We start from the raw sequence: 22,821 nt of genomic DNA on the forward strand, positions 1-22,821 counted from the left end.
ATCCAAGCCACATCTGCAACCTGCAACACAGCTCATGGCAACATCAGAGCCTTAACCCACTGAGTGAGACCAGGGATCGAACCCACATCCTCATGGGATCGTAACCCACTGAGCCACCATGGGATCACCCTGTAGGCTTTTTAGTGATGGCCACTCTGACCAGTGTGAGGTCGTACCTTGTAGTTTCGATTTGCGTTTCTCTAATTAGCAGTGTTGAACATCTTTTCATGTGTAGATTGGCCGTCTCTGTGTCGTCTTTGGAGAAATATCAGTTTAGGTCTTCTGACCTTTTCTTTTTTTCCAGCTGCATGAGCTGTTTGTTTGTATATTTTGGAACTTAAGCACCTGTCAGTCACATCATTTGCAAATATTTTTTTCCTAGTCCGTAGGTTGTCTTTTCATTTTGTTTATGGTTTCCTTGGCCTGCAAAAGCTTGTAACTTTGATGAGGTTTTTGCTTTACTTCCTTTGCCTTGGGACCCTAGCCTGAGAAAATACCGCAGTGATTTCTGTCAGAGAATGTTTTGCCGATGCTCCCTTCTAGGAGTTAAGTCTTTAAGGCATGTTGGGTGTATTTGTGTGTGGTGTGAGGGACACTCTAACTTCATTGATTCACAGGCACCTGCCCAGCTTTCCCAGCACCGCTTGCTGAGGAGACTGACTTCCCCATTGTCAATTCTTGCCTCCTTTGTCAAGAGGAGTTGACCATAGCTGTGGGGGGGATCTTTCTTTATTCTTAGTTGAAAGGATCCAGGCCTCTACGTCTCTACGTGCAAAGCATGAGGTGTGACAATGACAAGGATTATGTTCTTTTATGAGAGCTGAAGGGCCTGCCTTGTGTGCTTGTCGGAAAGAAGGAACAGGGAGCCGGACTCCTCTCAAGCAGCACTTCACATCTGTTCAGATGCTTGAGCAAGTTTTCAGACGAAGTCCTGCGGTCCCACACCCTGCGCCCGGAAGAGGTGGCCTGGCCTGTTCTCCTGGCAGAGCTGCCGTCCATCCTGTGGCATGCCTTCTCCAGTGGACCATCAGCTCTTCCGCAGAGTTTAAGACAGGGTTGAACACGTCCGTGGTCACTAATTGCGTAAAGACAGGGTCTTTACCGGAGTGGTTCTGGGAGTTAGGCTCGGTCGTGAGGTATGTTGTGTTCACTCCTGCTTTCATCCTTGGATCCACCTGCGGTGGGTAGATGAGGCAGCCGAGGTGAGACAAGCCCAGGAAAGTGCCTCCGGCAACAGAGCTAACAAATACAAAGATGAGGATTTGAATCGAGGCCCGTGCTCTTTCCTGGGTTCAGTTGTCCTGGATTATTCTAGACTGAGATTCAGCACAGCTGTCTAATTAGTGAAGAGCCTTCCTTACATCTTAGGCCTTTAGAGGAGAAAAGCAAACAGTTGAGGAGTGCAGGATGATATTTTTTAATTGCTAGAATCCTGAACAGGCGAGGGTCAGCTTGGATGCATGAAATAACAAGACCTGGAGGCAGAGCGAGACCTGCATGGCAGTTCATAACATTAGTCACTTTTTTCTTTTTCTTTTTTGTTTTGCCTTTTGCCTTTTTGCCTTTTCTAGGGCCACTCCCGAGGCATATGGAGGTCCCCAGGCTAGGGGTCAAATCGGAGCTGTAGCCGCCAGCCTACACCACAGCCACAGCAACGCAGGTTCCGAGCCACGTCTGCTATCTGTATAGATCACAGCAACGCTGGATGCTTAACCCACTCAGCGAGGCCAGGGATCAAACCCGCAACCTCATGGTTCCTAGTCAGACTCGTTTCTGCTGTGCCACAGCAGGAACTCCTCCTAGGAACTTTTTTCAAGTGCAGTGGTTCACAGGGTGGCCTGTTTCCTTGGAGAGGATGCTACAGCCCTGGCTCAAGCTGGAGGGGCCAGTGCCGGGAGCAGCCCCCTTTACTGGACTAGCAGGGCCTCTGGTCTCCTTACAGCTGTGTTCACACACTCGGTAAATGTGCGAAGGAGATAGGGGGCCTTTTTAAATAGGTTCTCCACACCCACAGAAACAGCATGAAACCCTCACCAGGGTCCAGGAAGTGAGTAGGCTCCCTGTCTAGGAGGCTCTCGCTCCTCCCTGGACCCTGCTTTACAGAGGACATTGGGGGACAGGAATGGACATCCGTGGTCTGAAACCCAAGATCCACGCCCTGGTCGCTGTCTCCGTAGCGCATATGCTGAGGGGGTGGTGTCTGGGAGACCGGAATGCAGGAGCTGCTGGTCGGGTGCTGCTCTCAAAGTCCTTTTAGTAAAGCCGTCCCAGAGACAGCCTGTGTTCCCGAGGACTCCTTTCAATGCAGGGTGTTTTCAACTCCCTTAAAAATGTGAAAGATCAGTGCAAAACTGAGGAACTGGGTTAAAGAACCCGCCCCTCTCACTTCTCCTCAGGGGGGACCCGCTTTGGATGATGGTTTTTATTTCAGAAACCCCCTCTTCAAGTTCTGGACTTTTCCGAGGTCAGTCGTCTTTGGTTGGTGTTAAAGGTACCTGCCCGCACAGTGGACGGCCCCGGGGAGCTTGCGCAGAGGCCTGGGAGGAGAGCGTGCTAAGCCTCCTCCGTTCGGAGACTCGGGCTGCTGTGGCCCTAGAACCCACACCCCGTCGCATGTGAGCCCTTGTTTAAAAGAGGGAGATTTAAACCTTAACCTTAAAATAGTTTATTCTTTAATTAAATAGAAATTAAATATTAAGAATAAGTAACAAAAACACTGAATGTGTAAAAGAATTTTAGATAAATTTGATCCACTTAAAGTAACCTAGAGATTCTTTTTTTTTGTAGGGCCACCCCCATGGCATATGGAGGTTCCCAGGCTAGAGGTGGAATCGGAGCTACAGCTGCCGGCCTACACCACAGCCACAGCAACATGGGATCTGAGCCGCCTCTGCGACCTACACCACATCTCACTGCAGTGCCGGATCCCCGACCCACTGAGCGGGGCCAGGGATCAAACCCGCATCCTCATGGATACTAATTAGATTCGTTTCTGCTTCGCCACAGCGTGAACTCCTAGAGATCCATTTTTAAGTGATAAAAGTGAATGCTTACAAGAGGCTAAATTCCATACCATTTTAAGCACATGGAGATGAAAGCAGTCAGCCTTGGGCAGGTCTGGCTGGGTTTCCATCAAGAACAAGATAATTAGGAATCCAGACTTGTTACTTATTTATTTATTTATTTATTTTTGTCTTTTCTAGGGCTGCTCCCGTGGCATATGGAGGTTCCCAGGCTAGGGGTCCAGTCGGAGCCGTAGCCACTGGCCTATGCCAGAGCCACAGCATCGTGGGATCTGAGCCATGTCTGCAACCCACACCACAGCTCACAGCAACTCCGGATCCTTAACCCACCAAGCAAGGCCAAGGATTGAACCCACAACCTCACGGTTCCTAGTCAGATTCGTTAACCACTGAGCCACGATGGGAACTCCCAGGAATCCAGCCTTTTAAAAGCAAGCTAACGTATGCAAAGCACCAGAAAATACGTACTTTTTTTTTTTAACTTTATTCCATGAATCCAACAGTTTAATCCCAGGAAATAAGTCATAGCTACTCATTGCAGCATCATGTGTGATCATGAAACTTTTGAAGTGTTCTAGGTGTCTTTTCAGCCAAGGACGTTTCAGTTAAATGGTAATCTCATTGCTTGAAGATTGCTTAGCTATTAGCAAGCAGTTATGAGGACTCTCAAGGCAGGTGTAGGAAGGAAGGGAGTGAATGCTGTCGCCCCTGTGCCTCGGGGCTTTGTGCACAGGCCACCTTGCTTAACGGCGTGAGGGAGGTGGTCTTCCGCAGACGTTAGAGACTCAGGGTGCTCGGGCCAAGCTCTGCGGCCCCAGAGCCTGTGTATTTTCAGCTGTCTCAGGAAAAACCGCTACTGTTATAAAGCTAAAAGTACAGGGATGAGTTGGTAGGGATATTTTCGCAGGAAATACATGAAAATAGTATATACATTTAGAGCAAACAAAACGAGTGCATTTGCACAGCCCGCTTTCGAGCTATGTCTTTTCCTCTCTGTACCTGAGAGAGGCACTCTTCCTTGAATAGAAAGGAGACAGTGCGTGTCCACAAAGCTTTAACTTTTGGATGAATAGGTTTTTTTTTCACTAAGCTCACATAGGGTGAGAAGTACCTCTCCGCATGGTTTGTACAGATTGGAGGAGGTATACTGAGCATTATTCCTGTCCTGTATTCAACAGAAGCTTTGTTGCTGGAACTCTCTTAATCCGTGTGGTAAGTTTTCACACACGTACAGCACAGCTGCCACCTGGCTGGCAGCAACTGTAAGATGCTGTTCCAGTTTGAGAGATGTTTAAATGTGAGAGAAAGGAGTCTTGGAATCCATGCCGACTTCTTCTTCTGAAAGGGAAGTGCCTGTGGCCTGGAGGTTTCTCTTCCTGAATTGAAATGGAGCTGTTCGCTGAGAGAAAGGAAAGGTTGCTTTCTGAAGCGTTCACTCTGAACTGTGCTTCGGGAGTCCAGGTTGAAACCCAATGAGTTAGCAGAGCGTCTTTTAAAGGTTTTATTTTAATCAGAAAGAAAATATTAATGAATACTTTGTGAGCCTTTGAGGTTTGCTCTCATAAGTATGTTGATCCTGTTGAAAAGTCGGTGAGGGGCTGACTGCCCGGGTCCCTCCCCAGCCGCCTCCCTCCCAGTGGGCTGCCCTGGTGCTATGGTGGGAACGGCAGGTGACCTGGTCCTGTGTGCCTGGCAGCCAGGGAAGATGCCATGCGGGCATCCCACAGCTCATCGCGAAGAGATTTGATTGTTGGGAATGCTGATATCTTGGTTATGATGTGACATTTCAAGCTGAGACCTGATTGAAACCCCCCTAGGAGTTTTAATCGTTTACTCAGAGAGTCCTGATGAGGAATTCTCGTTGTGGCTCAGTGGTAATCTGACTAGTAACCCAACTAGTATCCTTGGCCTCACTCAGTGGGTTAAGGATCCAGCGTTGCCGTGAGCTGTGGTGTGGGTTGCAGATGTGGCTCGGATCCCAAGTGGCTGTGGCTGTGGCTGTGGTGTAGGCTGGCAGCTGCAGTTCTAATTGGACCCCTAGCCTGGGAGCCTTCCTATGCTGCAGGTGTGGCCCTTAGGAAAAAAAGCAAAAATAAATAAATATAGATGGTGAATCTAAATTTATTTATCATTTGTTGCCGAAGTTATTACAGTATTATTATTATTATTATTATTTTTGCCATTTCTTGAGCCGCTCCCATGGCACATGGAGGTTCCCAGGCTAGGGGTCGAATCGGAGCTGTAGCTGCTGGCCTACACCACAGCTCATGGCAACGCTGGATCCTTAACCTACTGAGCAAGCCAGGGATCGAACCCGCAACCTCATGGTTCCTAGTCGGATTCGTTAACCACTGCATCACGACGGGAACTCCTACAGTATTATTGACTGTATTTCCCATGCTGTACATCTCATGACTTATTTTGTACCTGGAAGTTTGTGCCTCTTAGTCTGTTCTCTGTATCTAAAAGTCTGCTTCTGTCTTGTAAGATGTTAATTTCTTTTTAATTCCATGTATAAGTAAAGTCATAATGGTATTTGTCCTTTGTTAGTTTTAGGGCGACACCTGTGGCATAAGGAAGTTCCCAGACTAGGGGTCGAATTGGAGCTGCAGCTGCCAGCCTACACCACAGCTCATGGCAATGCCGGATCCTTTAAGTTATCAGGCTAGCCCAGGGATCGAACCTGCTTCCTCATGGATACCAGTCAGGTTCATTAACCGCTGAGCCACAACGGGAACTCCTGGTATTGTCTTTATCTAACTTGTTTCACTTAGTGTAACAGCCTCCAGGTTCATCCATGTTGTCACAGACGGCAAGGCTTCACTCTTTTATAGCGGAGTGACGTTCCCTTGTGTGTATTTACCATGTCTTTATCCATTTGCCTGTTAGGTTGCTTCCACATCTTGGCTGTTCTGGTTAACGCTGCAGTGAAAATAGGGGCGCATATATCTTTTCAAATTAGTGGTTTTGTTTTCTTTGGGAAAATAGCCCGAAGCAGAATTGCTGGATCATATGGGGTTTCCATTTTTAATTTTTTGTGGACGCTTCCTGTGGTTTTCTCTAGTGGCCACAGCAGTTTCCTTTGGGTTTCTGCCAACAGTACCGAGGCTTCCCTTTTCGGCACATCCTCACCAGCACTTGTTATCTCTTGTCTCTTCCGCAAGAGCCTTTCTGACAGGTGCGCGGTGATCGTGTCTTTGTGGTTCTGATTTGCACCTCCCTGATGCTTGGTGATGCGGCCCGTTCTTTCCTGTGTCTCCTGGCCGTCTGGGTGTCGTCTGTAGGAAACTGTCTCTGTGCAGCTCCACCGCCTGTCCTGTCTTTTGTTGAGGATGTGGCCATGTGAAGTTTGTACGAGGGGTGGTGGATTTTTCCTATATATATAAAATTATATATATATATATTTAAAGTTTTATTTGTGGTGGGAGATTTATCTTCTTCCTCCTGATACCTCACCTGTGGGCACCACCCAAAGATAGGCTTTCTGGGTCTTTCCCTGAGCTCCTCATCCTTCTGTCTTTAAGTGTTCCGCCCAGACCTCAGGGTGTTGGGAGAAGCTGGCTCCCTGGCAGCTTGCCGCTGACTCTGGCAGCGTGGTGCCCCAAGGCTCACCCTGGCTGTTCTCTCTCCTAGCACACGCTCACGGGGCACAGCGGCAAAGTGCTCTCTGCCAAGTTCCTGTTGGACAACGCGCGTATCGTTTCTGGAAGTCATGACCGGACCCTCAAACTCTGGGATCTACGCAGCAAAGTCTGTGAGGAAATTCATTCTCTCTGTGTCTATGCACAGTTAGACGTTAACTGTGGAGGTGTTTCTTTCTGCACTAAAAGCTGCACTGAGTGTGGGACAGTTTGAATTTCAAGTCCAGTCGCATATTGAGTGGCACTGATGGGGTGATGGTTGGTCCTGTTAGAGGCTTCATTTAAGTAAATGGGGGGAGGGGGCAGCGGTGTCAGGTGCACAGCTGCCAAGGGGCCCTGCTCGATGCCCCTGTTCAATTTTCTTTCAGGCATAAAGACGGTATTTGCGGGCTCCAGCTGCAATGACATTGTCTGCACAGAGCAGTGTGTAATGAGTGGACACTTCGACAAGAAAATCCGTTTCTGGGACATCCGGTATAACACCAGGAACTTGGTGGGGAGGCAGATGAGAGGGTCTGTACATGCCAGAACTGTGAGGTTTTGTGTATGGGGTGTGTTTTCAAAATCCCAGAACTGAGCTCCAGTACACATTATCTCTCCAGTGTGATATTCATTACCGTGAAGGGGACGTCACCCGTGGGCGTGGCCTGCGTGCCTGGTAGTCACTTGGCCAGCTGCTGGGTAAACAGGTGAAGAAGGAGATTGTCAGGTAGCTGCAGGTGCAGTCGGGAAAGCGGACACGCAGGTGCCGAAGCGGGGCCAGGTGGCCTTGTCCAGGGACTTTCGAGACCATCTCAAGATGAGTCTTGAGAAGTGAGGAGGTTTCCATGGCAGAGGAGCCACTGGAAGACATCCCAGACCAGAACCGGGCAGCCTGGCAGGGCGAGGAGATGGGGGCAGAGGAGAGGGGATCCGATGGCCACACGCTTTAGAGGCCCTTTGTGAATGACCAGATCCTAAAAGCCATTGGGCGCTTAGCAAAGGGTTGCTCCAGGAGAGGCTGGTAGGTTATGTTGGTGACAATTTTACAGTTTGGGGGGACCAGCGAGACCAGTAAAGCGTTGATGAGGATCTGAACTCAAAGCAGTAGAGGCGGGTGTAAGGTGGGAATTGCTTCAAGGGGGAGTGAGGGCAGGGCTGGTTGCAGGTTGGACGTGGAGGGGAGGACGGGGAGAGGTAAAGCACGATGGAGAATACGTGACGGATTTAGGAAGAGGGTGCAGTGGGCGAGTTCAGAAAAGGGCAACGTTTGGGGTTTCTGATAGACACTTGGAAAACAATTGTTGAGAGGTTGGATAGGAGCGAAAATGAGAAGTCGTCCCATGGGAATGGATTGATCGGAGCAGCAGTGAAAAGCAGCAGGAGGGCTGCGCTTAGGACGCAGCCCACGGAGGCATGGCCAGAATTGGGAGTCGGGGGGTCGGGGGGGGATAGAAGGAGCAGGGGTCCCATTAAGATGATCCTGGTTGGTTAGGAGGGAGGTGGTTGGTGATTAGTTGTGGGTTACTGGTTAGCTGAACTGTGGAATTTTAGAAGGCTCCTCCTGGTTCACCCCCAATTGGACAGGTGGAGACCCCACGTTCCGTGGAAGTGAGGCAGCATCAATAAGATAAATTCTTACTTGGTTGTGGTTTGGGCTGGGAAGTCATCGCATTGAAAGCTGACGACAGAATGACTGCAGAGTGATTGTCACCTGCCTCGTTTGAGTCAGCATCAGGGCTGAGCCCAGGACTGCTGTTCACAGACCAGGGCGGGGTAGGCGCTGCAGCCAGAGGAGAACTAGGGGAGTAGAAGGAAGAAGATGGGGTTGTAGGGCGTCCCCATGTCATTCCGGAAATGGGCAAGGAAATAACTTCTTGCCAAAGTTCAGGGTCTGAAGGCTCAGAACTACTCATAGAATAATTAATTGATGGGGAGTAAGAGCAGTCACGAGGTTGTCTGTGTGGGGCTGGGAGGGCTTTCACTGCCCCCGAGGATCCTGCATCCTCGTTGGATTGCTCTTCTCCATGGCCTGGCATCCTGGTTGGAATGGATGGAATAGTTCTGACCTCTCTGCGTTGCGCTTTCTCAGACTTCCCGTCTTATCTGTAGATCAGAGAGCATCGTCCGAGAGATGGAGCTCTTGGGAAAGATTACTGCCCTGGATTTAAACCCAGAAAGAACTGAACTCCTCAGCTGCTCTCGTGATGACCTGCTAAAAATTATTGACCTTCGAATTAATGCCGTCAGGCAGACGTTCAGGTACCCGAAGACCTTCTGGAGCGGGTCTCGCGCAGGTCTCGCTGGTTTGCTGGGTGCTGGGAGGAGGCTGGGGTGCCGAGGGCTCTCGCGGTCATGGTGTGCCATGTTCGTTTCAGCGCACCTGGCTTCAAGTGCGGCTCCGATTGGACGAGGGTCGTGTTCAGGTTAGTGACGCTCCCCCGCTCTACCCCCACCCCACCTCCAGCACGGCTCATGGCCAAGGTTAGCATTCGGCCAGCTTCCCCTTGGGGGATGAGCTCGGCTTGTGCAGTGTCTCAGCACGAGCAATGTCCAGCAGTGGACCTGCACGTTCAGTCCTGGAGTCCCACCCCTTCCTTTCTGGTGCCCCCTTCTGAGGGCCTGTAAAGGGGTCCCCTTCCAAAAGCTGATGGTCGCTAGTGGGCTCGTTCTGGTACATCTGCTTCCCCTGTCTTTACTCACTGACCTAAGAGCTCTTTTGAGAGAAAGGTGGGGAGAGTGCCCTGGAACAGAGCAGAGCAGGCGCTCTGGACAGCGGCCGTCTCCCCTCCTGGTCCTCGCGTCTTCCGTGCGTGGCGGTTCTCCTGAATACACTGCCGTGGCCAGTTCCGGGGTTGTGGAGAAGCTTCTCCATCACGGATGCGCCCGTCCTTTCCTGCTCTCGCTGAGCCACGTCTCCGAGAGCATCAGCTCCGAGAAACCACTCGGAGCTTGACGCTGACCTCCCAGTGTGCTGTGTTAGAGCCTAAGAGAAGGCCTGGGGCTTAGGCCCCCAAGAAGTAATGTGGTGGCATCTGTCTTCACTAGCTGGTGAGGCCGAGGTGACAGGGAGACGCGTCTTTGGCCAGATCAGTTGTGAATCGTATCTTCTGGTTTCTGGGCACACAGACTGCTCCTGTGTGACTCACAGATGAAGAGTGAGCGTGACTTCCTGGGGAGAGGTCCTGGGCTGGACGGCGAGCGCCATTTCTTGTCTTGTGTGTCCCTCCAGCCCTGATGGCAGTTACGTGGCAGCGGGCTCGGCCGAGGGCTCTCTCTACATCTGGAGTGTGCTCTCCGGGAAGGTGGAGAAGGTCCTTTCAAAGCATCACAGGTGAGATGCGTGCTGTCAGCCCCTCTGAGGGTGTGAGCAGGCCTGTGACTTCCTCCTGGGGCGTGGACCCTAGCCCACCCGCTGGGGGCAGCGTCGGCTCGCGAGCTCTGCTGTGTGCTAGGCCAGTGGAGAGAAGCAGGGCCCTTCGCACCGGACGGCAGACAGCAGCGCTCTGCTTGTCTGTAGCACAGACCGGGCCCCTAGAGCCTTGGATCGGCCGCCGCTGGAGAAGGGTCTGGCTCTTTCCTCAGACGGCCCCTGCTCTCCGCCTCCCCTTCTCCCCTGGGATCCCTTTCCTCAGAAGAGTGACTGCCGGGGAACACTGCCTCCTGTCCTCTCTGTCTTCCCCCAGGCTCCCCTTTCCTCTTAGCTGTGTTCTGTCCCCCAAGCCCAGCTGCGCGTAGACCACAGACCCAGTGGCCCCCATGCCGCCCTCGCGGCTGCTGTCTGAGCCTGTGGGTCCCTCTTGCTTGAGTCCCTCAGAGCCACTCCCACAGGGTGCACCTGACGAGGCCTGGCTCCTCTTGTCCCAGAACTGCCTGCTGCCGTCAGGGTGGGCTTCCTCCACGTCCTTTTGCCCTGAGGGCCGCCCATGAGCGGGAGCCCCAGCGGCCAGGGAAACGGGTGTCGGGAAGCGCGGCTTCCTGGTGGCGAGGCGCCTGCTGCTGGCCCGCTGAGGTCTCACCCGCATTCCGACCTCTCCCTTCGAAGCTCGCCCATCAACGCGGTGGCCTGGTCCCCCTCCGGCGCCCACGTCGCCAGTGTGGACAAAGGAAGCAAAGCTGTGCTGTGGTCCGACTACTGACGGCGCCTCCTCAGGAGAGAGTGGATCCGGAGCTGGAAAAGCACGAGGGCCCCACGGCGCTATCCCGGCAGGTGGCATGGTGGGGGCGGCTGTGACCCCAGAGGAGAGCGCGAGCCGCGGGGCCCGGTGGGCGGCCCGTGACCTGAGGGTCATGGCTGAGGTCTCTGATGACCCAAAAGAGTAACACTGAAAAAATCTGACACTGCGGTCCCTCGGCAGGGGGTCCTGTCCTTGCCCGGCTCGGGTGGGAAACACTACTGGCTCTGATCTCCTGTACCTCGCGGGGCGAGCGCGGGCGCCGATGCTTCCTCCCGGGGCGGCAGTGCCAAAACGTGCCCGCACCCAGGTGTTGGTTCTCCCCCTGCGCTCTCCCCGTCCTTCCAGGGTCAGCTCTGGCCTGATGCATGTCCGGTCACCCCGGGGTGGTCTTCCCAGGGAACCTGGCTTTCATCATTGGATTGACAGAAACCCAAACGGGATGCTCCCCTGCCGTCAGGCAGCCCACAGGGGCTGGCCCTGTTTCGGACACGGCGGATGGCGGTCCTCCCTGCTGGGCTGTGTCTGTTAGGAGGCCCTTATTCTGATCTCATCCATCACGGCTGGAATGTCCCGAGCTGTCCTAAACCAGTCTTGGAAAGCAACTCCTCTTCAAAACTCCCCCCCCCCCCCGCCACCCCCCAAACAGTTAATTCTATATATCTATTTTTTGGTCAAGAAATCTCAATTTGTTATTTTAAAAAAAAAGCGGGAGTTCCCGTTGTGGCTCAGTGGTTACCGAATCCGACTGGGAACCATGAGGTTGCAGGTTCGATCCATGGCCTCGCTCAGTGAGTTAAGGATCTGGCATTGCCATGAGCTGTGATGTAGTTCACAGACGCAGCTTGGATTCAGCATGGCCGTGGCTGTGGTATAGGCCGTCAGCTACAGCTCCGATTGGACCCCTACTCTGGGAGCCTCCACATGCCCCGGGTGTGGCCCTGAAAAGACAAAAGACCCAAAGGGCGGGGAGGGGTAGGTAGGAGAAGAAGTGCAAACCCCCTTTTCCACAGAAGTGGGTGTGCTAAAGAATATTCCCGAATCCACCTGTAACTCCTAGAAGGTAGGCGTGTCCTCTCAAAAGCTGCGAGTCACGGCCTTCCAGCTGTGCTGGGTGATGTGGGATAGAAGGCCTCGAATGTATTAGCCTGGGGCCACCGGTGCCAGGCTGCTGCCCCTTTGCCAAGCCTACGTGCAATACGCCTGCCCTCGGTGCTTCAGCGTAGGAAGCAGGAGAACGAATGCCGTCTGAGAGCTGTGAGCAAGGCCGGGGTGTGGGGGGACCTGGCCTGCGGCAGTTTTTGTTTTAGTTTTTGTTTTTTTTTAAACATTTATCTTTACCATCTTACCTGTTTATAAAATTTTAGTTCCTTGAGTGACTGAAACACCAATGTTTTTATCACTTACTCATTTGCACTTTATTTTTTTTCCCTCCACACCTGTTCTCTGGACCGTCGTGGCTACAAGGGCCAGAGTGCCCCCGCCCCCGCCCCAGTGGGGCGGCTCCGTTTGCCCTCTTGCCCCGCCCTCGTCTCCCCTTTTCCCTTTGCTGTTCAGAGAACTTGTGTTGAGGGGAGTTGAAATTCACAGGCCAGGGCACATCTTTTATTTATTTAATTACGTTGCCCAACAGAACTTGATTGTAAATAAAAAATCTGTTATATACTTTTCAAACTCCATGCCTCTGGGTAGTTATTTTACTCTTCTGTATGCTTAAGGGCAAGACGCTATTTCTTTCACTCATTTTCCTGGCACTCGTTCATTTGTAAACGGCTGACACTTGCCCAGTGTCTGTCTTTATTGTTCCGCATTTAAGCACAAGTCAGCAGCACCTAAACATCAGCCTTCCAGCACCACCTCCCTTACATACCTTCATGGAAAGTGGAAAAAGGTCTCAGAACTTCGGCAGCTGTCCTCTGAGAGCCCGTGTGCTGATGTCATCACCCTGTGGCCTGTTCCACGCTGAGGCGGGCACGACGGGCTCCAGGTCCCCGCGCTGGCGATTGTCTGTGGGATTGATGGTGAACTGCAGGCGTCTCCTGGCCCCCAGGCCTCGTGGCTGATGGGCCTGGACTTCCTCCCTAGGAGGCAGCTCTGTGCCATAACAAATGAGTGTCTCCCTGGAATGTTCCACCACCACCACCCCCGACGGGGACCTCTGTCCAGTCCTTTAACCACCTAGTAGCTCAGCAGCTTACGTCAGGACTCCATCGTGATCCAGAGTCTCGGAAAGCCGAAGGAGAGGAGCCCGTGGCTGTGACCTTCGAGGAGGTCAGTCATCGTTAAAAAAAAGGCCTGGAAGCAGGTATGGTGGCGGCCTCTGATTGTCTTGTTTTCTTTGACCTTGGAGGGAAGTGTGATTGTTCTCTGCCTTAAAGAAAGATATTTCTGTTTGAGACCCGTCTACACGGAAGCTCTGTTGAGGTCACCCAACTGCCGTGGCTGGGTTAATGGTGTGGCAGAATTTACTTCCAGCCACTTCAGGTTCTCATCTCAGATCATCCTGACCCTCCCCCAGTGCTGCTGGTTCCACGGCTCAGGGTGGGAGGTGGGTGTGGGAGTTTAATTTCCCTGCTGAATCCCAGCTGGCTAGAGCTGGCGTGCTCCCCTGTGTTGTGGGCTTTGATCTCGACATTAGCATATCTTAAGCTGAGAGTTTTAAAGACTTTTTAAAATTTTTTTTCTTCTCAGGACCACACCCAGGCCAGGTGGAAGCTCCCAGATTAGGGGGACTAATCGGAGCTACAGCTGTGGACCTACTCCCACAGCTCATGGCAGCACCAGATCCTTAACCCACCCAGTGAGGCCAGGGATCGAACCTGAGTCCTCATGGATAGTGGGCAGGTTCGTTAGCACTGAGTCACAACCAGAACGTGCAAGACTTTTTATTTTTTTAATAATTCATTTGGTGGTGGGGGACTGCACCTGTGGCATGTTATGAGTTCCAAGGGCCGGAGGTTGAACCCAGGCCACAACAGGGATAATTCCAGATCCTTAATCTCCTGAGCCACCAGGGAACTCCTAAAGACTTTTTTAAGATGCTGTGTATTCCCTAGGTCATTTCCCAAACAGCAAGATGAATCAGGTTGGGCGCCTTATAAAGCACATGCTGTCCACACACTGGCTTTTCTCCTACAAATCTTATCAAGCCCCAGAATGTCTTTGACCTCCTGACACAGGAAGTTTTGTGTGGATACTGGGGTGAGTGGAGGAAACTGCTCTCAGTGGGGAGGGGCCAACTCAGGCCCTGGTGGCATCTTTTTGGAAAGTTCCCGGATTCGGAGAGTACCGAGGTAGGCAGGTGTCTTCCGTCCACGGCCCCACCAGGATCAGCTGTGATCTGGGGAATCAGACGTTTTGAAATGCGGGCTTGAGGCTGACCGCCTGGGCGGAGGAATGGCAGCAGTACAGGCTGGTGCAAGACTGCTTGCTGACCTGCAGAAACCACAAACTTTGTTTTTATAAGATGCCTTGGGCAGTTATAAGGAAGCTATAGCTCTCAAATTCTGTCAGATCTGAAGTGTAGCCCATTTCACAAAGGGGGAGAGCTTCCCTGCTAAGCAAGCAGCTGTTTGGCGGCCTCAGCTGCCCACCTCCCGCTTCAGGGACGAGGATGAGCCGGCCGTGCTGGTCCCTTTACCCCACTCTGTCTTTCCTCTTGTGTGTTACTATAAGGCCCACTCTCTAGAAGCCCCAAGTTTTCAAGCCAATATACTTTGGAAATCTTGAGTGAAGTAAACTATCCATACTTGCATAGATTCTGTAGAAACAGGGTGAGTGGGACATGTCGGTAAAAGATTGGACTTGGATCCAGATGATTCTTGCCTCCCTCCCCTAGGGGGCGCTGGCTCTCAGCCCCACTGACTCCTGTCTGCGCTCCTGAGCTCTCCCATGTCCACTCCACATCCTCTTTATTTTTATTTTTTGTCATTTTAGGGCGGCACCCATGGCATACGGAGGTTCCCAGGCTAGGGGTCAAATCAGCTGTAGCCACTGGTGTACACCACAGCCACAGAAACATGGGATCCAAGCTGCATTTGCAGCCTATACCACAGCTCAAGGCAACGCTGGATCATTAACCCGCTGAGCAAGGCCAGGGATTGAACTTGAGCTCTCATGGATGCTAGCCAGATGGGTTTCCGCTGAGCCACTCTCCTCTGTGACTCTTACAGGGGCCATGCTGCCCTCATACCTTCAACCCTGACTGGAAGGCACTGTGAGAACATCCACATCCTAGAAGCCAAGGGCACAGAGGAAGGCTGGTGAGCCCGGTCCCTGTGCACCTACCTGCCCCTGCAATTTTGCCAGGGTATTTGACAATGGACTGCAGGCATGTCATCTTTCCCATAAATCAGCCTGTGCCATGATTTCATCTTGTGGGGTTAAGTGACCCAGTGGACGTCTGCTATCCAGGCCAGGGTCAAGTTTTCCTGGTGGTTTTAACAATGTGCTTTTTCTGATTGGCTTGTTTAAATCAGGATCCAGTTAGCTTTTGCTGTATAACAAATGCCATGAAGTGTAATGGTTTGAAACAGCCATTATTTCTCCCGGCTGTGTGCGTGGGCCCAGCCTGCTGGGTTTAGAATAAATGGCAGAGGGTGGTCTGGTCCGGTCTGGCTTTGATGTGCCCTAAGCACATGCAGCAAGGATGATGCAGCAAGAAGGCAAGCATCTGTGCCAGCACTTGTCCCCCTCTGCCTGGTGGCTTGGTTCACCCTATTGTTGGCTAGAGCAGATGGCAGGGCAGCCAGCCCTGCCTCTGAGCGGCGCTGCCCAGCAGTGGGAACAAGACCAGGCGTCAGGGCGGCGGTTCTGGCAGTTGTCCGCAGAGAGGTCTGCATTCTCTTCTCTGCCTCTCAAATCTCTTCTTCTAAAACCACACCTCTTGCTGGTTTTTTAAATGTCCCACGCTGGCTTGGGTTGACTTTTCTTCTGTAAAAAAGCCATAGGTTTGTGCCCCAGTGAACATCAGCCCCACAGGTTGTGTGTGCCAGGCTCTGGGTTTGCTCCGACCCCGAGACCTGAAGAAGAGAGCAGGGACTTGGGGTTTGGCCGTCGTTTTTCCAGAGAAATGGACTTAGGAAAGGCGATAGGTTGGTATGCCTGTGAGCCAGGCCCGCGAGGCGATGGCTAGTCTGGTTTCTAGGTAGGAAGCTCCCTGAAGCGTTGCTGTGGTGCTTGGCCCAGGGTGAGCACTCGGGGCTTTATTTCGTAGGATCGGATCAGCAGGAAGAGAACAAGTGGATCATAGCCAGCTGGAGGAAGAGGAAGGGAGAGTAGTTTCTAAATGTCAGGTTCAACCACTTGGTAAATATTGTTTCATAGAACTATTGTTCTGTACAGTTCAGTGCCATTTAGTGCATCCACAGTGTTGAACAAAAACCACCACTATCTAGTTTCAACACAAGAGAGTATTTGTTGGAGCTCCTTTCATGACTCAGCAGAAACGAATCTGACTAGCATCCATGAGGACGCAGGTTCGATCCCTAGCCTCGCTCAGTGGGTTAAGGATCCGCTGTTGCCGTGAGCTGTGGTGTAGGTTGCAGACACAGCTTGCATCTGGCATTGCTGTGGCTGTGGTGTAGGCTGGTAGCTGCAGCTCCCATCCAGCCCCTAGCCTGGAAACCTCCATATGCCACAAATATGGCCCTAAAAAGACACCCCCCCCCCAAAAAAAAAGAGTATTTCTTAACTGGATTAGTGTCTTCCCCCCCCCCAAGCTTTTGATCTCTAACAGTCGATGTGTCTAGAAAAGCATGGGCCCTTGTCTTGGTCAGCTTGGGCTGCATAACAAAAGACTGCAGGCTGAATGGCTCAGACAACAAGAGATGCCTCCACTTCCAGGGGCTGGGGTTTCGCCCCCAGGCCTCTCTGCCCTAAGTGCTGGGCTCACGACCTGCACTTGCTTGTGCACAGAGAGAGTGGAGCTCCTGGGAGCTACACCTGTGACCTCATTCTAAGGCTCCACCTCCAAATACTGTCATATTGGGAGCTAAATGGGCTTCCACTGGGGGGGGCGCAAACATTGTCTGTAACGGACCTTTCTGCAAAGCGTCTCCCTGATTTTGCTCAGCCTCAGGAGACAGCAGCTCAATTTGCAGTCTGCTCCAAATTCGCTTTGCCGCTGAAGCCCCTCTGGTGTTGGGGCACATGGGCAGGACCAGAGGATGAAGAAGCATCCTCACCTCAGAGAGGATGAAAGAAAGTCCATCAGGCTCCTTTTCACGGGCTTGCCTGCCCACTTGCTACATCCCCCTGTCCCTACAGAGCAGGGCAGGGCAGGGCAGGGCAGGTCATGGGCGTGACTTCTGCAGACGGAGGATAGGAAGCAGCAGGGAGGCCAAGCTCATTTCTCAAGATCCCAGTGGATTCGTCAGCGGGCCGCAAGGTCCAGGACTCCAGTCTTGGGCTGTTTGTACAACTTGCTGCTGTTGCAGAGAAACCTGGAGCATTAAGTACCATTCTCAGCACCATGTCTCAAGACAGGCATTTGAAACCTTTCTGGGGTTCAGACCCCACTGGTGAGAGGGTTCCACTGCCCATGAAGTTTGAGCATCTGTGTTCTAATCATGAAAGACTGACACGTGGGGAAGACTGGATTAACTCCCAGCAATGCAGAGAATTAGAAGGGAGGTTCATTTCCGCCCTAACGAGAAATTTTCTCACGCTGTTTCAAAGAAAAGTAGTAGTGATTTCCCTGCCCCTGGAGGCATGCAACCAATTCCTGTGGGTGTTGTAGAGGAGATCATAGCAAGGGATGGAATGTAGACTCAAGGGTTTTCAAGGGTCTCTGCCCATGGGGTTCCATTTATTATTTCAGATATTAGCCAACCCAACCCATAACAACAGCACTTCTCCCCCCTTTTTTGTCTTTTTAGGGCTGCATCCACAGCATATGGAGGTTCCCAGGCAAGGGGTCAAATCAGAACAACAGCTGCTGGTCTACACCACAACTCACGCCAATGCCGGATCCTTAACCCTAATCCCCTGAGTGAGGCCAGGGGTCAAACCTGCGTCCTCTTGGATGCTAGTCAGGTTTGTTTCCGCTGAGCCACAGAGGCAACTCCCAACAGCCCTCTAGTTTTAAGGCCAGTTGACTAAGTGGTCCATGTTGGAATCGGGGTGGCTTTTTAAAGCTCTGATGCCCTGGCAATCTTCATAAAAAACTGCTGCCTCAAACTTACCGAGTGCTATGCTTCACTAAAACTAAGGCAATGAGGACACAAGGGTTTCATTTTGTAGTTGATGGTTAGAGTGAACCAGTTTTCCTCCTGTGCGTGCCCTAATAAACCGCTAAGACGATAACCTAGTCCCAAAGCCCCTAAGCTTCTTAGCTGCACACCCTCCCCTGCCACCCCCAGGAGCTGGAACTGCATTTGGTATCGGGAGGTGAAACACAGGGTTTGTGGCTGCTGCTCTCCAGACGCCCACCCAGAGCAAAGGAGTGTAGAGCCAGTGGTTCCCAGACTGTGGGATCCCGTACACTAGTAAATTTCCAACAGAACTGCGGAAAGCGGGTTTCTCTGACAGCTCGGTGTGCTGCGGATCTGGCGTTACTGCTGCTGTGACACAGGTGTGACCCTTGGCCTGGGAACTTGCGCATGCCTTGGGCACTGCCAAAAAGAAAAGGAAAAAGAATAATGGTAGAAAGAGGTAGACAACTTTTTATTTTGGCCGAGTAAGGATTTTTTCCCTAAACTACCATCTGCACTCATCTTTTATTTTACAGAAGGAAGGACATTTTGTCCTTATGCTTAGCATCTGCATTCTAAAATATTTATGGGTAAAGTGTCATTGATGTCTGCAGTTTACTTTTTTTTTTTTTTTTGTCTCTTTAGGGCCACACCCACGGCATATGGAGGTTCCCAGGCTAAGGGTTGAATCGGAGCACTTGCCACCGGCCTACACCACAGCCACAGCAACACACAATCCAAGCTGCATCTGCGACCTACACCACAGCTCACGGCAACCCACTGGTCGAGGCCAGGGATCGAACCCGCATCCTCATGGATGCGAGTTGGGTTCGTCAACCGCTGAGCCATGACAGCAACTCCTGCAATTTACTTTCACATGATTCAAAAGGAAAAAGGCCTTTGAGATAGATGAGCACATGCAGTGCAATAATCTTGATGTTGACTATGTGAGTGTTTATTAAATTATTCCCACTTTGCTCTGTAGGCTAGAAAGTCCTAACCAGTTCTAGAAAATGCAAAACTAATAGCAGAAGGCAAATCAATAATTACCTAGTTTGGGGAGTTGACTGAAATGGGTGCCCGGGAACTTTTAGGAATGATGAGCCTGATGTGTCCGGGGCATCGTGGTGGTTAAACTCATCAAACTGTGCACTTAAAGTGGGTAAATTTGGGTGTATGTAAAGTGTGCCTCAAAGATTGGGAAGAAGAAGGATAATTTTAATATTCCAAAATTTAGAACCTCATAACCTCAGAATAAAGAGCAATCCTATGTACTGAATACATTTAGTTCTGGGGAAAAAACTCACAGCGGTGTCCCTATTTCTCTCATTTCTCCCCATTGTATTTTTAGCAGACAAGAGAAGATTTCTTAAAAACAAAACCTGAGGAGTTCCCGTTGTGGTGTAGTGGGTTAGCAATCTGGCCCCAGCGGCTCGGGTTGCTGCAGAGGGGCGGGTTCAGTCCCTAGCCCAGCACAGTGGCTTAAGGGCCCCGCGTTAAGGCAGTGTGGCCTAGGTTGAAGCTGTCGCTCACATTCAGTCCCTGGCCCAGGAACTGTGGGTGTGGCCATTAAAAAAAAAAAATCCCTTCACGCAGACCACCAGTGTCAGCTCCTTGGCACATACCCTCAAAGACTATGCATGGAATGGGTATGAAGACACGTGTGTGCACATATGTCCACACATAGCCTAGTGTGTTTGCAAAATGTGATCATACTCACGTACCATCTGAGGACCTTCTTCGTTCAGTCGCAGACTCGCCTTCCTAGTGCAATAACTCCCACCCTACCTGTCAGAAATGACAAATTCCAGATACCTTATTAGCCCACATTCAGATTCTCCCAGTAGATCCACCATGCCCCGTACATCCTATTACCCCACTAAAACTACACAGCACGTCTGGATGCTGAGACCCTCAGGTGTCTAAAAGATCTGGTGCATTGACTTATGAAGGTCACCAGCCACTTTCTGTATTCATCTGGTACCTTTCGTGTCATTTAGCTTGTTCCTCTATTCCTTGTATTTCCTACAAACTAAAAGTGATGCCTAAAGGCTTGATGGCGGGCAGCTACTGCAAGTGACATATCCCATCTGGTTGACACCATTGCTGATGCTGAGATTGACATTGGACTGTGCTTGGTCTGCTGCTGTATGGTTAGTTTTGTACCTCGTGATGAGTCATGATCTGTATGGCATCATTTGGGGGCATAGGAACAGCCATTTCCTCTTCAACTCTTCATCTAATGGTTTGCGGCACCAGTGATTCTTCTTAGTCTGAGTCAGGGTTAAAACATAAGTTTTACAGAGTTCCCGTCGTGGCGCAGTGGTTAACGAATCTGACTAGGAACCATGAGGTTGCAGGTTCGGTCCCTGGCCTTGGTCAGTGGGTTAAGGATCCGGTGTTGCCGTGAGCTGTGGTGTAGGTCACAGACGCGGCTCAGATCCTGAGTTGCTGTGGCTCTGGTGTAGGCCGGCGGCTGCAGCTCCGATTCTGCCCCTAGCCTGGGAACTTCCATATGCAGCAGGAGTGGCCCAAGAAAAGGCAAAAAGACAAAAAAAAAGTAAGTTTTACTGTTACTGAGATATGATGAGGCCAACAGATCAATGGAGACAATTGCTATTGCAACGATAGGTTGTTACAGTTCCCCAAGAGTGGCACAGGGAAGCACTGGGGCCAGTAAGGGGGTTAGAAGGGCCAAGGAGCAAACAGGGGCAAGAGCCTTTTTGTGGTTTCCATGGGAAAGAACTGGTGAGACAGGAGAAGTAGGCTTAAGATTGGCTATTTATTTCAGCAGGGGTGCAGGGGTTATCTCCAGCTGTCTGATATCTGGTCCCAGGGGGATTAGGACAGCAGCACAGTGGTGGCTCAGAGTGTGAGAGTCCAACAGAGGAGGGAAGGAGGCCTTGGGGTGTCTGGGCTCTGAGGTCGTTGATTTGCATGTGAAAGACCATCATTTACTGCCTCCCGGAAAGAGCTGGGCCTGGGATGGCAGCAGAGCCCCAGATGTCATCACATCAGAATTACAGAAAATAAAAGGACATGATTAACACTATTAGAGTTTGTCAAATGACGTTTTTCTAATTCCATCATTCCTTTTACCTGTATTAGCTGGCATTCCTCCATTTAAAAAAAAAAAAAAAACCTTTCTCCTTTAGAAATTTTATTATTTTATTATTTTTTATTATTTTATTATGCATCCATTCCCTGGGTATTCTGGGCACTGGAATACAGAGGTGAGGCCAGCCGAACCACATGGGTCCCTGACCTCGAGGAACCTACAGTCAAGTCTGGGATGAGAGACTGAAAAATAATCTCCCACGCAAGCTTCAACGGCGAGAGTGCCTCCAACCCACCCTGGGGGGCTGGGGAGGGCTCCCCTGGGGACATGACTCTTGAGCCGGAACCGGAAGGGAGTCAAGGAGGAAGGGAGAAGAGGATTATTCTGGGCAAAAACAATAGTGGGAGTTCAGTGTGGGATGTGGGCAGAGGCTGGAGCGTGTGGCTCTAAAGATCTGTGCCCGTCTCGCGGCAGGAGATGCTGAACAGGAGGGTGACGGCTCAGGACGTGGAAGGCCCCTCTGCAGCGCAGAGAAGGATGTAGACAGCGGGAGACGCCATTGTCCTGGAAGCCGAGGGGCGGCGTGGACTCGAGGAGGTGCTGGGGGAGTTCCGTGGCTCAGGAGAAAGGAATCTGACTGGCATCCATGAAGACACAGGTTCGATCCCTGGCCTCGCTCAGGGTTAAGGATCCAGCATTGCCATGAGCAATATGGTGTAAGTCGCAGATGCAACTCCTGTGTTGCTGTGGCTTTGGTGTAGGCCAGCAGCTACAGCTCCAATTTGACCCCTAGCCTGGGAAGCTCCATGTGCCTCAGGTGAGGCCCTAAAAAGCAAAAAAAAAAAAAAAAAAGAGAAGGTGCTGGGTATGGGAAGGCTGAACAGATTCCAGGGACTCTGGGGACACGCTGACAGGACCAGTGACACAATCACCAGGACGCGGGTGGAGGAGCAGACCGTGGCTAGGTGGCTTGCATGACACCGGGATTCACCTCGAGGTTGACATTGCTCCTTGACCTTCGCGATTATATCCCCACCCCCAAGGTTGGATTAGCTGCCTGCTGGGTTTAATCAAGTTTGTGGAGCTCTCAAAATCCCTTCTCCTGGCGATACTGGGAGTAGAGGGATAAGCAGTCTATTTCCAGAACCCGAAGTGGGTTAAGATAAAAAGTAGCTTTCATTTAGCTGTCATCCCTCCCCCAAGCCTTGCCTCCTCAAGCCCGATGGCGCCTGCACCGTGAGCCCCTCAGGAGGGAGACTGGGAGGCCGCCTAATGCCAAGAACTGCTGAAACCACCGTTTCCCCGTCTCAGCACTAATCCAATTTGCCACTCTGCTCCTTAAATGGGATTTGGCTTCTAGACATTGAGACCTGGGGGGGCACCGTCTCCAGATTCCTACAAATTCCCCGCACACATCAGCCCGGCCTGCCTAGGGTCATCTGGTCAGACAGCAGGGCTGGCTGCTTGCTCACCAACCTCTGTCCTGGCACCCTGAGCCCATCCCGGTTGGTGGCACCAGGTACGTGACCACCCTCCCATAAGCCTTTGCAGAAACTCGGGACAGGTGTGGGGGGCAGGCGCGGGGGGCAGGGGCAAACGCAGGGCAGGACGACTGGCCTTTTCGTGTCGTCAGTCTGTCCCAGTTTCACCTCTTCTACACAGTTTCTTGTTAAGGAAACTCGAAATGCACTGAGTTCAGACAACTCAGGGGGCCTCCCCCTGGGGAGCGATCAGAGTAGCCACAGGAAAGCA

At 51.6% G+C, this 22,821-nt stretch overlaps 2 protein-coding genes across 7 annotated transcripts in view; both read left to right on the forward strand.

Annotated features, from left to right (window-relative positions):
* ATG16L1 (autophagy related 16 like 1) overlaps positions 1 to 11,466 on the forward strand; it is a 41,238-nt gene extending 29,772 nt beyond the window's left edge. For all 3 annotated transcript variants that reach the window (XM_047773789.1, XM_047773790.1, XM_047773791.1), the window contains 6 exons: positions 6,657 to 6,777; positions 7,033 to 7,138; positions 8,756 to 8,905; positions 9,022 to 9,069; positions 9,876 to 9,977; positions 10,689 to 11,466. In XM_047773789.1, the coding sequence (XP_047629745.1) occupies positions 6,657 to 6,777; positions 7,033 to 7,138; positions 8,756 to 8,905; positions 9,022 to 9,069; positions 9,876 to 9,977; positions 10,689 to 10,782 (621 nt within the window). In that variant the 3' untranslated portion in view covers positions 10,783 to 11,466. The remainder of the gene's footprint in view (positions 1 to 6,656; positions 6,778 to 7,032; positions 7,139 to 8,755; positions 8,906 to 9,021; positions 9,070 to 9,875; positions 9,978 to 10,688) is intronic.
* A 10,841-nt stretch (positions 11,467 to 22,307) lies between these two features.
* Positions 22,308 to 22,821, forward strand: part of SAG (S-antigen visual arrestin) — a 36,875-nt gene continuing 36,361 nt past the window's right edge. For 2 of the 4 annotated variants that reach the window (XM_047773792.1, XM_047773793.1), the window contains exon 1: positions 22,311 to 22,588. The gene's annotated coding sequence lies outside the window, so the exon portion shown is untranslated. Of the gene's footprint in view, positions 22,589 to 22,821 lie in introns of all 4 variants that reach the window. The other 2 variants (XM_047773794.1, XM_047773795.1) reach the window with 2 other exon arrangements.

This window comes from Phacochoerus africanus, chromosome 3 (genome assembly GCF_016906955.1).
Source record: "Phacochoerus africanus isolate WHEZ1 chromosome 3, ROS_Pafr_v1, whole genome shotgun sequence".
Lineage (NCBI taxonomy): Eukaryota > Metazoa > Chordata > Mammalia > Artiodactyla > Suidae > Phacochoerus > Phacochoerus africanus.